Source organism: Thalassophryne amazonica, chromosome 18, assembly GCF_902500255.1.
Source record: "Thalassophryne amazonica chromosome 18, fThaAma1.1, whole genome shotgun sequence".
NCBI lineage: Eukaryota > Metazoa > Chordata > Actinopteri > Batrachoidiformes > Batrachoididae > Thalassophryne > Thalassophryne amazonica.
Window position 1 is genome coordinate 46,592,028 of NC_047120.1, and position 15,132 is coordinate 46,607,159.

Here is a 15,132-nt window from a genome sequence, read left to right on the forward strand (position 1 = left end):
AAAGCTAAACGAAAGCCATCATTAACACCTAAACAGAAAAAAACAAGGTTACAATGGGCTAAGGAAAAGCAATCGTGGACTGTGGATGACTGGATGAAAGTCATATTCAGTGATGAATCTCAAATCTGCATTGGGCAAGGTGATGATGCTGGAACTTTTGTTTGGTGCCGTTCCAATGAGATTTATAAAGATGAGTGCCTGAAGAGAACATGTAAATTTCCACAGTCATTGATGATATGGGGCTGCATGTCAGGTAAAGGCACTGGGGAGATGGCTGTCATTACATCATCAATAAATGCACAAGTTTACTTTGATATTTTGGACACTTTTCTTATCCCATCAATTGAAAGGATGTTTGTGGATGATGAAATCATTTTTCAAGATGATGATGCATCTTGCCATAGAGCAAAAACTGTGAAAACATTCCTTGCAAAAAGACACATAGGGTCAATGTCATGGCCTGCAAATAGTCCAGATCTTACTCCAATTGAAAATCTTTGGTGGAAGTTGAAGAAAATGGTCCATGACAAGGCTCCAACCTGCAAAGCTGATCTGGCAACAGCAATCAGAGAAAGTTGGAGCCAGATTGATGAAGAGTACTGTTTGTCACTCATTAAGTCCATGCCTCAGAGACTGCAAGCTGTTATAAAAGCCAGAGGTGGTTCAACAAAATACTAGTGATGTGTTGGAGCGTTCTTTTGTTTTTCATGATTCCATAATTTTTTCCTCAGAATTGAGTGATTCCATATTTTTTTCCTCTGCTTGGTCTAAAAAAGTAACCGTTACTGACTGCCACAATTTTTTTTCCTGATTTCTTATAGTGTTTCTTAAAGCCAGAAAGTTGCCATTTGAAATGACTTTAGTTTGTGTCATGTCTGTGATCTGCTTTTTTTTCTACAAAATTAAACAACTGAATGAACATCCTCCGAGGCCGGTGATTCCATAATTTTTGCCAGGGGTTGTATAATGAACACATTCATGAACTGACACTAGGTTTTTTTTCCAAGTAAATATCACTCCAAATTTTTTTCAGTGTACCACAGAGCGCTTCTTTTTTATGTATACGTCATTTTAAAACATTTCAGATATTCCAATTAAATAGAACATAAAACAAAAGGGAGTTTTAAGTGACAAATTTATAGAAGCAGAAAAGCTGTCCAAAAAGGTTCACTTTGACTGTCAGTACAAAGACATCATAAACTTCATTCTTAAACAGAATGTAGAAAAACATGTCTGTTAAAATATCCAACCACAGTGACTGGACCCTGCTCTCCAACTGGCCATTACTTTGTTACTTATTGCTCCTTAGCCCCACCATCTGAGTGTATTTAGAAAAGGGCAGATTAGTGCTTGTGTTTTGCTTTCAGGGAGCCATAAGGACATATGTGCCCTGAGCAAGTGAATTCAAAACAAATCCAATAAATACCATTGACTAATGCAGTAATTTGTGCAAAAGGACCCCCAACAAAGTATTTTATGCACTGATCTTAAGGGGACCCGGCTGGGCCTGACACCAGATGCCCCCCTGCTGCCCATCCAGCAGTAAAAGGGGTACATGACTTTTGGGGAAGGTATAAGATGGTGAGGAAAAGAACTGGTCCCCATACCTCATTATGCCATGACCCTGCACATGTACAACTCCACCTAACACGTCCCTGAAGCTCCGGAAGAGGACTCACCCTTTATAAAATATTCTAATATTTGAGATACAATTTTTTTTTTAGTTGTAAGCTAAATTTGTCCAAATTAATATATATACTTGAAACGTTTTAGTTTATATGTAATGAATCTACAATGCACAAAAAAATTTCACTTTCTGAAAGAACTGACAAAAAATATTTTCAAGATATTGCAATTTGTTTTAGGTGCACTTGTATTAGATCTCATGTAGTCCGATCTGTATGCATAATTTTGCTGCCTTTGCTGAGAAACGCCTCCTTCCATCTCACTCTTTCAGACATGACACCCAGAGATGAGACAGGATATGAGTTTCAGTGTGAGGAGGATTATGTGTCAACTCAAACCTTTCCATACAGCCAACGAGAGATAGAATAACACTGTCTGGACTGCCAGTAAATCCAACTTTTGGAGATGCAGAAAGTAAAAAACTAACAAACAAACAAACAAACAAAAAAAAAAACAAAGGTTTGAGGGCTGTATCTTTAGCTATATTTGCATGTTTGAACTAGGCATGCCACATCATCACTTTTTCATGTCCGATATGATACCAGTTTCTTCGTTATCTGACAATACAAATGCAATATAGTCTTCCCTCTTTATAAAACTAATCTGTTTTTAAATTCACTTGTGTAGATGTACTTTGCTAACCCAACCCTCTATCATCAAACTTTGAAATACATATTCAGCTACTTTAAATTAAAATATACAGAAAATATACAACATGACTCAATTGTGCAACAGAAGACTCTTGATTGGATTTTGATTTATTGTTTCCCATCTCTTGATACAGTAAGTTTAGCCAATATCGAATGAGAAAAGCCGAAATATGAATTATCACAGCCCTAGTTTGAAAGATGGGTGCTCATTTTGTAAAAGATTTTGAAATTATTCAATGCAGAACACTGTATCGATCCGAACACCTATCAACTGGAATGGCACAAGGTGACATTACAGACTCGATTCTAAACTTCAGTTCTGTGATCTCAGTTCTTGAATGCAAAGAAAATTTTAGTACGGCCTCCTCGTGTCCTGACTCACCTCTCCACTGCTGAGTGGTTCAATCATGTAGGAGAAGTTCCCATCAGAAAACATCCCCCTAAAAAAATAATAATAATGATAATTAATATTTTAAAAATTACAAAATATTTACAAGTGTTTGGTATTGTGCAAAGTGACATGAGGTGACAGGAAAAGAGTTTCTATTCAAACATTCTCTACAATAAATGTCATTTTACAGAAACATTTGAATCAATTCAAGAAATGGCTCATTCTGCAGTCAATCATCTTTCTGATTCCTTTGATCACACAACATCTTTTAGTAAAGACTTCAACTGTACAAATGGTTTAATTTTCAACTGTTAAAGCAACCATGTTTTTTGTTTGTCCGTCTCAAAACCATGTGAGAAACAATCAAATTTGGGGGTTTGAATTGTAAAACAAATGGGATATCTAGAATATCTTTTAAAAAGTAGAAGTATTTAAAAATGTATATATAAAAGAACATTGCCAGACTGGTCACATGATACAAAAATGCATTTTTGTGTTTAACAAAGCAGTTTGACCAGTAGATGCATGAGATTGGGGGGGGGGGGGGGGGGGGGCACATGAAACACATTCTAATATAGGGTATTTGTCTGCTTGGCAGAAGTATCCACTCTAGCCTAGTATAACTATTTATATGTGCAAAGCAACCATGGTCAAAAATCTAATTCCTTGATCCAACCGACAAATTTTGTGTGTCAGGGATTGGAATGACAGCTGACTCACACAAACCAAAATATTTGCCAGTTTACCGGGCAGCTGTTTTTAGATGAAGTGACAAAGTTCACTCACTGTAGGCCGTGACAGGTGGAGAGAGCGACCCAGGAGCCAGGGACACCTCGTACACGACCGTGGTAGTAGCAGTGCTCCCCTCCCTGGAATTAAACCACAGAAAGTGAGACAGTTTACTCTCAAACATCCCATCCTCATCTCAGAAAGTGAAGCCCTTTATTGACTGCAAATCTCTGGGTCCTTAAATTGGTCAGGGTGTCAGTGTGAAACCTACAGCTGACCTGGTGGGTCAAACTCAAGGATATTAGTGACTAGAGTAGACCACAGTATCTGAAATCTGATGCCCGTAGATCCTCAGACTGCGATTAGTTTCACCACACAAATGCTGCAGTATGAAAATTAGAGAATATGCAATGTAATGGTCACACTTCCTCTACAGCAATAAAATCTTATGTACCTGACAGTATTACATGGATACACAGTCAGGTTCATAAGTATTTGGACAGTGACCAAAGTTTTAGAATTTTACCTCTGTGCACCTGCACCATGACAATGGAGCTGACATAAAACAACCAAGATGTGCTTGTAAAGTCAACTTTCAGTTTTAATTCAAGGGTTTAACATACATATTTCATTAATTATTTAGGAATAAGCCATTTTTATACACAATCCTTCCATTTTCAGAGGTCGAACGTAACTGGTTGAACTAAATGGCAGGATTTACTGTTAAAAAATATATTTTTACAGCCACCTTTTGAGACAAGTCAGGGGATGGATACATGAATATTTCCAGGCCAGCGAATATGTCTTCGGCTTCATTTACATCAATCATTAAGAAATATAAATAGTATGGTACATGTGTCTGGTGTCTGCAGTTCTCAAAAACTGACTGTGACAAGTAAGAGAAGCCAAGGCACCTAATTAGCATCGTGTCTTTGTCAGGTCATGTTCTTTCAGAGGGGTTTTTTCTCTGTTTCCTTCAGGATGCTGTTATGCTTCATCAGTTTGTAAAACCAACCATTTTCTAAGGTTGTTTATCCCTTCAGTGATTCGACTTTTAAATGCTCTGTAGGTCTGGCGTGTTTTATCTATTTATTTATTCTGGCTACCCATTTTAACTCCTTCTTAAAGTCTGTTTTTATTTGTTTTTATTAGTTTTATTGTTCTTATATGCTGTTATATGTTATTGTGGTTTTTACAGGCTGCTCAAACTTAATTGCCCCTTGTGGGATTAATAAAGTTGTTTGATTGATTGACTGACTGAATTAGAACTGCACTGAAATGATTAATGACCTCAAAATTAATGGATAGTTGGCATTATTTCTTCATTATTTTGTCTGTTATTTTTCACTTGTGTTTTATGACGGTATTGACAGTACTGTACAATCTATATCGTGGTACACGGTGACACCGATGCACCATCCACTCCTACACCCATGGCAACTCTGAAGAAGTTATAGGCTGTGGTGACTAGAGAAACTGTTCATAGTGCAGCTTTAGTTTACTGCATCAATAGTAACAGCTCCACAGTGGAGAAGAATAGTGAAGGACTTCCTTAAACGAACAATATGATAATTCAGCTGCAGTTTGCCAGAAAGCACATGGAGGACTAGGGCTAAGATTTGGTCTTCTCTGTTCCACTCTGGCATGAAGTTATAACTGGTGATGCATCAGAGAATCAGGGTTTGGGTGGCACTGGGCACTACACAACCTTTTCAGAACCCTTAATCTAATTATTCAGAATCTTCTGAAAGGCTCCAACTTGATAAAGGTGTGTGGACCATATTGTTTCTACGCAGCTTCTCAAAGCACATAAGTGATCAGGTTACCGCAATCAGAGATCAGATTGCCAGGGTCGGTCACGCAACAAGTGAAATGTGTGAGTAAACAAAAGATGATTTGAAGGAAAACTGGTCAACAAACTAAATCTGACTTGAGAGAATTTAACAGTTAAGTCGACAGTTAAACGCACTGAGATTTGAGCTGTGTTTGTAGCTCCTTGGACTGAAGAGGGAGTTTGTTTATGCTCATGAGAAAGGGTCAGTTTCAGGTGTTTGTAATGAACTCCAATAAGTCATGTCTGCCACCTGAGCCTGGTGTAGTCTGGCACAGCTGACAAAAGAAAAAGGCAGCATAGAATAGCTGTCCTGAACAGCTTCTTTAACCTTTAATGTGAGCTGGACATCAAACTTTATTCAACAGGCACTCGAACTTTAACATCCTGGTCAAGTTTTAGGCACATTGTCGTGTCTGAAAATCAGCCACATCATTAGCATTACTAGATATGTGAGGGATGCAAGATTAAATCGGCACATCAACATCAGCTAACAAAAACTTGAAATGTTTGGTAACATTATCTGCAGATATGAAGAGTTCTGCAAATGAGGATCCATTAAGACTGAATGCAACACACTCATGCTTTAAGACGGTGTACAATGTGGACCCAAGTTGCATTGTTTGTGACCCACTGAAAATGGACTGTGTTTTACTAAAATACACAAGGAAGGTGAAAAGCATTACATATAATGTTGTTTTGTTTGGATTGTTAGCAAATTTGTTTAAAGTTTTGCTTAGAACAATGGCTGATGTACTGTGTGCAGGAAGAGACACTGAAACAATGATGCACTTTGTGTTTTGTTGTTGACAAGTCTTGAAAACGATGACATCTTGTAGAACTCACGCATGTCGCATAATTTGAATAAATGGAACCAGATGAAACTGAACCAAATCAATTTCTGTGGGTTGCCTCTGTCTATGACAGAAAGAGAAATGAAACAGATGGCAAAAAGCAGACAGCTCATTTTGTGGGAAAATACATGATGACAACCATCTTATCAAAGTAACTGCTGCACCTTCCCACATATAAAGGAAAAGTAGTCGATGACCACCAACACTGCACTATATATACAACATATTAGTGGAGAGTACTGACTTTCCAGAAATTCCTCCACCCAAGAACCATGACGAGACAGGCCATTCCATGCTTTTGTCATGGAAGTCACAGGTTTTACATAATGGGTGCCTATGAGGAAGCTGTGACTTCTGTGACATAGAGCATGGAATTGCAGGAAGCAAAAAGGCCTCGACCAAGGACATAGTTTCACGACAATCAACCAAAGTCTATTTCCCCAGATGGAAAGCTCATGCATGCTAAAGAGCGTAAATGATTCACAACTGGCAGAATGAATGAATAAATAAATCTTAATGGCACTCACACCTGCAGGCCATTTAGTGCCATAAGTGTAATAGGGTAAGCATGACGAGGATGAAGAGTAAATAAGTTAAAAAAGAAGTTAAAACCAGGTATTAAATATATCTCTCTGCCTTTGGTGACGGTCCCTCACCATGCAATTGATACTCGTCATTTGAGTCTGCCTAAGTAATCACTAAATTGACACATTGTCTTTCCAGTCATATCCATGGATCCTTCAAAGAGAAGTAGTACCAAACACATCCAGCTGTCACCTCAGGTCACTGGTTCGTGTCCATGTCTTACAACATTCCAGGAAGCACCAGAAACCTAAATACTAAGACCTTCACTTTCCTGCAAACTCACTGGCGTTGCCGAACACCTGGATCTAATGATCTCATTTCTTCGTAAACTCATCCCAGACGTCTCCTGATCTCTAAAGCCTAGGACCCAAACACAGAAATGTCACTTCTGACATAAGTGAATGTCTCAGCAAGTTCAACACTTTCACCGCATACAGATACACTTCTGATGGACAAGTCTAGGAAAGCAATAAAAGACTGGATCTTAATCTTGATCCAGGACAATCGCAAACACAAACTCTCTGATTCCTCACTCAGCTTCTTAAGTGCTATAATCAGGGTATCTATTGATTCAGCAAAGATCACAACATCGTCCACAAAGTCAGGGTCAGTAGACCTTTCCTCACCAACAAAAGCACCTAAGATGTTCGTCACCATACCTCTACCAAACACCCATGTTATGTGTCGGACGCAGCCCGGAGAACCGACCAGCGTTTGAAGGACCCAGTATAAAATAAGCAGAGCACGGTACAAAGGACAACAGAGTTTAATGAATATAACAGTGCTGTGAAAAAATATAAAAGTGCGCGGTCTGGTGTGGTGGTTTTGCGGTGCGCTCCCAGCAGCGCCAACGGTCCGGAGCCAGAACCAATTCGGACCCAAGGACCCCGCCGACACCCCCAGGTGGCCGCGACAAACCGAGTCTGTGAAAGAAGGAATCATAATGTGAGTCCACACTCAACACACAGAGAGAACGCTCAAAGGTGCACAAACAGCAAACACCTCCTGGCTTAATTACTAATCAGCTTCCCACCCTGCAGGCATGGAACATCCAGTTCACAAAACTCCACTGCAGTGGAAGCTGATTACACGACCAACATACAGCTCAATATAATAAGGTGTGAGGGACACCACATTTACTGACTGTATAAATGTTAGTCACAAAATCTAACGTACCTCAGGAAGTGTGCTGACGAGCGTGAGACCTCACCCCCTCCTCTTTCACAGACCATGCATCAAACCTGGACGTTCTCTGCATCCACTGATGATGAGATGGCTCCCGAGACGACGATCTCACCCGTCTGGTCAGAAGGTCGAGTCTCTGGCAAATACACACTGTGTACTCCAGTCTTAAATGCCACCATGTTCCAATCCATGTAGATGCACCACAGCTGTGAGTCCTGACGAGCCGCAGGTGATCAGCCTCAGGTGATCAGGGTGAGGTCCTGATAAACTCAGCTACACAGCCACTCAGTCCCAAATGCAAGCCACCTGGAAGGAAAAACAAAAGACAGGACAGAAAACAGAAACAAAAGGCAGCCAGGCCCCCCCAGCCACACAACAACCCAGTCCTTACTAGCATTCAGCAGTGTAGGAAGAAGTGTAGGAAGTGTTGGAAAAATTCAGCGCTCCACGACTCACTCCATATTGCACTCACCGGACGTCCGTAGAGGCTGACTAAGAAGAACAAGCTCAGTAATAATCAAAAAGTAGTCTAAATAATTCTATCTAATATTGCCCAACAGACTGAGAGGATGATGAGACCTTTCATCTGACCTGAACATTTAACTGTGAAGACAAAAACATAGTTGACCATTCACTCAAACAGAGTTAGTCGTGTATTTTAGGAAGAAAAACAAAATTCTTAATTTCTAGGTTCTGCACCTCTCAAGGAATAACTTCTATCATTCATTCCAGATGGTGAAACAGCCCATAGCACTTAGCCAAAGACAGAAAATAAATAAATAAAAGACAGGATTACAGGACTGAAAGGAGTAAATCAAATTGGCCAACACAGCAAACACGTGCTGACTGTGGCACTGAGTGCTTTTCAGAGGAAACGCATGTGCTTCAGATAAAGCCCACTCACAAGCATTACTTAAAAATCCAATATCAACCACACTTAGAGCACAGCAACAAGTAAGCAGGACACAGTGTCTGAAGTGAGCATATTAATGTCAGAGTTCTGCACACACAAATCCAAGCAAATATAGTGAATTTAAAGATTAAACTGAATATTTACAAATGGGCAAACGTTTTTGGACTTTGAGTTTTTACTACTGATTTTTAGAGCAGAGGATGAAAAATAATGAAAGGACATGAGAAAAGAAAAACAAGGACAAGCTCAAAAAAGCATGAATAAAGAGCATTTCAAGTTTAAAGGCCAGTGAGCAGGATCAGCCTGCTGACTGCAGCAGAGTCACACATTTTTTTATCAATTTGCCAGCAAGGACAGGCTGAATCTTTTTCACACGACAGGGACAAAAATCTGATTTTAATGACAAATGTAAATTAGCTCAACATTTGCTCCCCTTCTATACTGACAACGTGTGAATATTGTTCATCAGACATTACCATGTTCTGTGATAATTATTCATACACAGTGCTGCATGCTGACAGTGGGCGGTGCACTACTGTCTCAATGTAAAAGTCTGAAAATTAATGTTTGTTTGATGTAGAGTTGCACTGCAATAAGAGCAGCAGGAATAAAAGGGATAATATTTTCCTTACCGGTAAAATTTGACTAATAGCATGTGATCAATACTAGAAAATTGCACAGGCGGCATCATATTTCACCTTTGTGGGCTGAATGAAGTGGTATTATGCCACACTATAAATCACTAGTGTCAGAAAGCAGTCACAGAGAAGTCGTATTAGGGATATAGGGGGATTTATACTTGAGAAATTTTTATAAAATTTCCTGTTAAATGATGCATTCTGGAGTGTTGTTTTGGTACTTTGCTTTGTTTAATTTGGTCAGTTCTTAATATAAATATTAGTCATTGCAACGGCACTTACTTCATATGACTCATTATCTGTAACAAGAATACAAAAATCTGATTTTATTTTATGATTTGCTTGATTTTTTGAGCTTTGTTTAATTATTAAAATGCATACTGTTACATCATTTGATCAGGTGATGTTATGCGGTACTGAAAAACCTTTTTTGAGTAAAAAACCTGAGGGGCAGATGCCAACTATGAACTGGTACTCAGTCAAAGCCTGGGAGCCCCCCAACCCCCAACTCCCCCCACATTTCCACCACCAAAGAATTGGTATTCAAACAACTGCAGAAGTTACACAAATCTTATACTCAACATTATGAGTACATACAACACATTAAGATGGTGACTGATAGATCAGATTCTTATTCCTGTATCCAGTAAGTAGTTATACAAGAAATTTCAGTGTAGATTAGCTCCATACGGTTTAAAGTTGGTTTGCAACTCTATCAGAAAATGTACATTTAGATTCCTGAATATATGATTTAAACTTCCTGCTACTAAACAATATGAACTATGTGAGATCAAGAAAAAAATAAATACAAACTAGGAAACGCGTGACTGAAACCAAACAGCTTGTCAGACAACAGAACAGTGACCTGTATGCAGTTTAGAAATGTGCAAAACTAAAATTTTTAAATACTAAGCTACTCAAATACAACTGTTGCCACTACAAATGTAGACAACCATATGATCATGCAAGTAGGAAAGATCACAGCAGAAGGCAGTGGACAGTTTGGGTTATTGATTTTCATATTTTAGAAATTAAGATCTTGCTGTCCACATGTGAAAGCTGGAAGAAGTGGTTGCAGATGCATCCCCATAACACTGATGCATACTCATTCGCAGAGACAGCTGTGGGCTTTATGTGTGAAATCTGTGACACATCGCCCGCTCTTTGGAAAACCATCCTAATGTGGTAGAGCACCGTCCTTCAATTGTTACCAGGCAGCTCTCAGATGCCATTAAATGTTTCAGTCCAGCATCGGCCGCCCTCTCCGATTCTTTTCATGCCCATCATTACCGCTACCATCTTATTTTTTTAAACTATGAATTCACACATCATGACAAAATAGTCCCATGCTGCTGCTGACTGCAGGTAGGTAGTCATAGCAACCTTTTAGTGATTGGTCAGGTGGTCTTTAAAAGAGTGAAAGGAAGCAACAAAGACAGGAAGGTGCACGACAAAAAAACAAGATGACAAAATGAAAGAAGAACAGATTAAATGAAATGAGACAAAAGATTAAAAAAAAAAGAATCAGACAAACCGGATGGTGTTGAGGGCCATGAAAAAACCTAATTTTCAGTTCCTGTACAGCCAGTCCTGACAGCAAAACTGTTTTTACAGAACCAGATCTATAAGAGTCATCCAACCAAAACACTCAACTTATCACTCTTCATTCATTCACACTGCAAGACATTTATATTGTAGCGATCGCTGGGCCGGTTGCGAAGACTGCAAATTGTTGTGCTGCAATGCACCATGGGAGTTCTGGGTTTTAAATGTTGTTATTGTGGTTCATGTTACAGTGTTGTTAGTGTTATTGATTTATTGTGTTTTTGTACTTCTCAATTGGTTTAGTCAGTTTAGTTAAGTGTCATGTTGTCACCATAAGTGAAGAGTGTATTGCGTTTGATGCCTTCAGCCATAGTCTGTGTTGTTTTATGTGAAAAATAAAAGCGCCTCCTTGCGGCAGAGTGCAGAAAAGACAAAAGCTCTGTTGGGAAAGTGTAGTGACACGGACCCACAACAGGGGGCGTAAATGAACGGACAATGGAAGGAGTCAAATTATAACACTTTACTGTTGTGAATGTCACAACCAAACACAGCAGATTCAGAATGTGCAAAGGTCAATTAATAAAGGTGTCGTGTGGGCAGGCTCGACGATAGGAGACGCCCGTCTGGAAACGAACCGGAACCACACGATTTCCACCGCCACCTGAACCCGAGGAATACTGGAGCCGCCAAGTCCCGGAGTCCCCAGGTGGCCACCTTCCCGGCGTGTCGGATCTGGTACTGCTGGCAGAAAGCAAAAGACAGTCAAAGGGTGGGTGTGTGAACACCCAGTAACAATGGTGGGAATGCCACCTCCACCTCTCACTCAACACGTTGCAGCGGTCTCAGATGAAAAGGAGCGCCGTCTTGCACAGCCTCCGCAAAAAACGACCGGTTCTCCTGCAAACACTCACAATAACAGATTTATAAATCTCACAAAAAGGGCTGAGAGTATTACCTCCAGATGAAGATGATATCTCGGCAGTTTGGTGGAGGTGTCTTCCTGCTTTTATACCAGATGTGTTGATTAGTGACAGCTGTCACGGATGATGGGTGACAGCTGTCACCACGGCTTGTTCCTGAGGCGGCAGCGCCCTCTCGTGCCTGAAGCCCGCACTTCAGGCAGGGCGCCTTCTGGTAGTGGGCCAGCAGTACCTCCGCTTCAGCGGTCCACACAACAGGACCCCCCCCTCAACCAGGCTTGTCCGGGTGGCGACGATAGAAATCAGCCAGGAGGGCCGGGTCCAGGATGAAGCTCCTCTTCACCCAGGAGCGTTCTTCGGGTCCATACCCCTCCCAGTCCACCAAATACTGGAAACCCCGGCCCATTCGATGGACGTCCAAGAGCCGGCGAACTGTCCAAGCCGGCTCCCCGTCGATAATACGGGCAGGAGGCGGCGCTGGACCGGGTGCACAGAGGGGCGAGGTGTGATGCAGTTTTATCCTGGAGACATGAAAGACCAGATGGATCCGCAGTGAGGCCGGGAGTTGGATCCTCACTGCGGTAGGGGGAGGATGGGGAAGGGTCCAATGAATCGGCCTTTCAACTTGGGGGACTCGACCTGGAGTGGAATGTCCTTGGTGGAAAGCCACACCTCCTGCCCGGGCTGGTAAGTAGGGGCCGGGGACCGTCGACGGTCTGCATGGGCTTTAGCCCTCGTCCGGGCCCTCAACAAGGCTGAACGGGCGGTGCGCCACACCCGACGGCATCTCCGCAGGTGGGCCTGGACCGAGGGCACACCGACCTCTCCCTCCACCAAAGGAAACAAAGGGGGCTGGTACCCCAGACACACCTCAAACGGGGAGAGGCCAGTGGCAGAGGACACCTGGCTGTTATGAGCGTACTCGATCCAGGCCAGATGTTCACTCCAAGCCGTCGGGTGTGTGGAGGTCGTGCACCTGAGGGCCTGCTCCAACTCCTGGTTGGCCCGTTCGACCTGTCCGTTAGTCTGCGGGTGATACCCAGACGAGAGGCTTACAGTGGCCCCCAGTTCCCGGCAGAAACTTCTCCACACCTGCGAGGAGAACTGGGGACCGCGATCCGAAACGATGTCTGTTGGTATCCCATGCAGCCGGACAACATGGTGGACGAGGAGATCCGCCGTCTCCTGGGCCGACGGGAGCTTCGGGAGGGCCACGAAGTGGGCCGCCTTGGAGAAACGGTCCACTATCGTGAGTATGGTGGTGTGTCCCCGGGACGGCGGGAGGCCCGTGACAAAATCCAGACCGATGTGGGACCAGGGGCGGTGAGGCACAGGAAGTGGCTGTAGAAGTCCCTGTGCCTTCTGGTGGTCAGCCTTGCCCCTGGCGCAGGTGGTGCAGGCCTGGATGTAAGCCCGGACATCAGTCTCCAGGGACGCCCACCAGAAGCGCTGCCAGACTACTGCCACGGTCCTACGCACCCCTGGGTGGCAGGAGAGCTTGGACCCGTGACAGAAGTCCAGAACGGCAGCTCTGGCTTCTGGTGGGACGTATAGTCTGTTCTTTGGCCCTGTTCCAGGATCCGGGCTCCGTGCCAGGGCCTCCCGGACGGTCTTCTCCACGTCCCAGGTCAGAGCAGCCACGATAGTGGACTCCGGGAGAATGGGTTCCGGTGGATCCGACAGCTCGGTCTTGACTTCCTGTTCATGCACCCGGGACAGGGCATCCGATCTTTGGTTTTTGGTCCCGGGGCGGTAGGTGATCTGGAAGTCAAAACGGCCGAAAAACAGTGACCAGCGGGCTTGCCTGGGGTTCAGTCGCTTGGCGGTCCTGATATACTCCAGGTTCCGGTGGTCAGTGAAAACCGTGAAAGGCACTGACGCTCCCTCCAGCAGGTGTCTCCACTCCTCAAGGGCCTCTTTCACCGCAAGGAGCTCTCGATTGCCCACGTCATAGTTCCGCTCTGCTGGGGTCAACCTGCGGGAAAAATAGGCACACGAGTGAAGAACCTTATCGGTTTCTCCGCTCTGGGATAGCACGGCTCCTATCCCTGAGTCAGAGGCGTCCACTTCAACCACAAACTGGCGACCAGGATCGGGCTGCACCAAGACCGGTGCAGTCGAGAACCGGCGTTTCAACTCCCTAAACGCGGCTTCGCACCGATCCGACCAGGTGAAGGGAACTTTTGGTGAGGTCAGGGCTGTCAGGGGGCTAACAACCTGACTATACCCCTTAATGAACCTCCTGTAGAAATTTGCGAAGCCGAGGAACTGTTGCAGCTTCCTACGGCTTGTAGGTTGGGGCCAGTCTCTCACCGCTGCGACCTTGGCCGGATCCGGGGCGACGGAGTTGGAGGAGATGATAAACCCCAGGAAGGACAAAGAAGTGCGGTGAAACTCACACTTCTCGCCCTTCACAAACAACCAGTTCTTCAACAACCGCTGCAGGACCTGACGTACATGCCGTACATGGGTCTCAGGGTCCGGAGAAAAGATGAGTATATCATCCAGATATACGAAGACGAATCGGTGCAGGAAGTCCCGCAAGACGTCATTAACCAAAGCTTGGAACGTCGCGGGGGCGTTAGTGAGGCCGAACGGCATGACCAGGTACTCAAAATGACCTAACGGGGTGTTAAATGCCATCTTCCATTCGTCTCCCTTCCGGATCCGAACTAGGTGGTATGCGTTCCTAAGATCCAACTTTGTGAAGATTTTGGCTCCATGCAGGGGGGTGAACACTGAATCCAACAAAGGCAACGGGTATCGGTTGCGAACCGTGATCTCGTTCAGCCCCCGATAATCAATGCATGGACGAAGACCGCCATCTTTTTTTCCCACAAAAAAGAAACCCGCTCCCATCGGAGAGGTGGAGTTACGGATCAGCCCGGCAGCTAAGGAGTCCCGGATGTAGGTCTCCATCGATTCGCGCTCAGGTCGGGAGAGGTTGTACAGCCTGCTGGACGGGAACTCCACGCCTGGCAACAAATCAATGGCACAATCATATGGACGGTGCGGGGGAAGAGTGAGTGCCCGATCCTTGCTAAAAACGTCAGCAAGATCGTGGTACTCAACTGGCACCGCCGACAGATTGGGGGGAACTTGGACCTGCTCCTTAGCCTGGGAACCGGGAGGAACCGAGGATCCCAAACACATCCGATGGCAGGTTTCGCTCCACTGTACCACCACCCCGGACGGCCAATCAATC

General features: G+C 43.7%; 1 protein-coding gene across 4 annotated transcripts in view; it reads right to left on the reverse strand.

Annotated features, from left to right (window-relative positions):
• The window catches only part of LOC117531025 (disintegrin and metalloproteinase domain-containing protein 11-like), a 62,229-nt gene that overhangs the window by 35,347 nt on the left and 11,750 nt on the right, over positions 1-15,132 (reverse strand). For all 4 annotated transcript variants that reach the window (XR_004566502.1, XM_034194024.1, XM_034194023.1 and 1 more), the window contains exons 5-6: positions 3,514-3,596; positions 2,719-2,776 (exon numbers count right to left, since the gene is read on the reverse strand). Coding sequence is in view for 3 of the 4 variants with exons in the window: in XM_034194024.1 (XP_034049915.1) it covers positions 2,719-2,776; positions 3,514-3,596 (141 nt within the window). In the remaining variant the exon portion in view is untranslated. The remainder of the gene's footprint in view (positions 1-2,718; positions 2,777-3,513; positions 3,597-15,132) is intronic.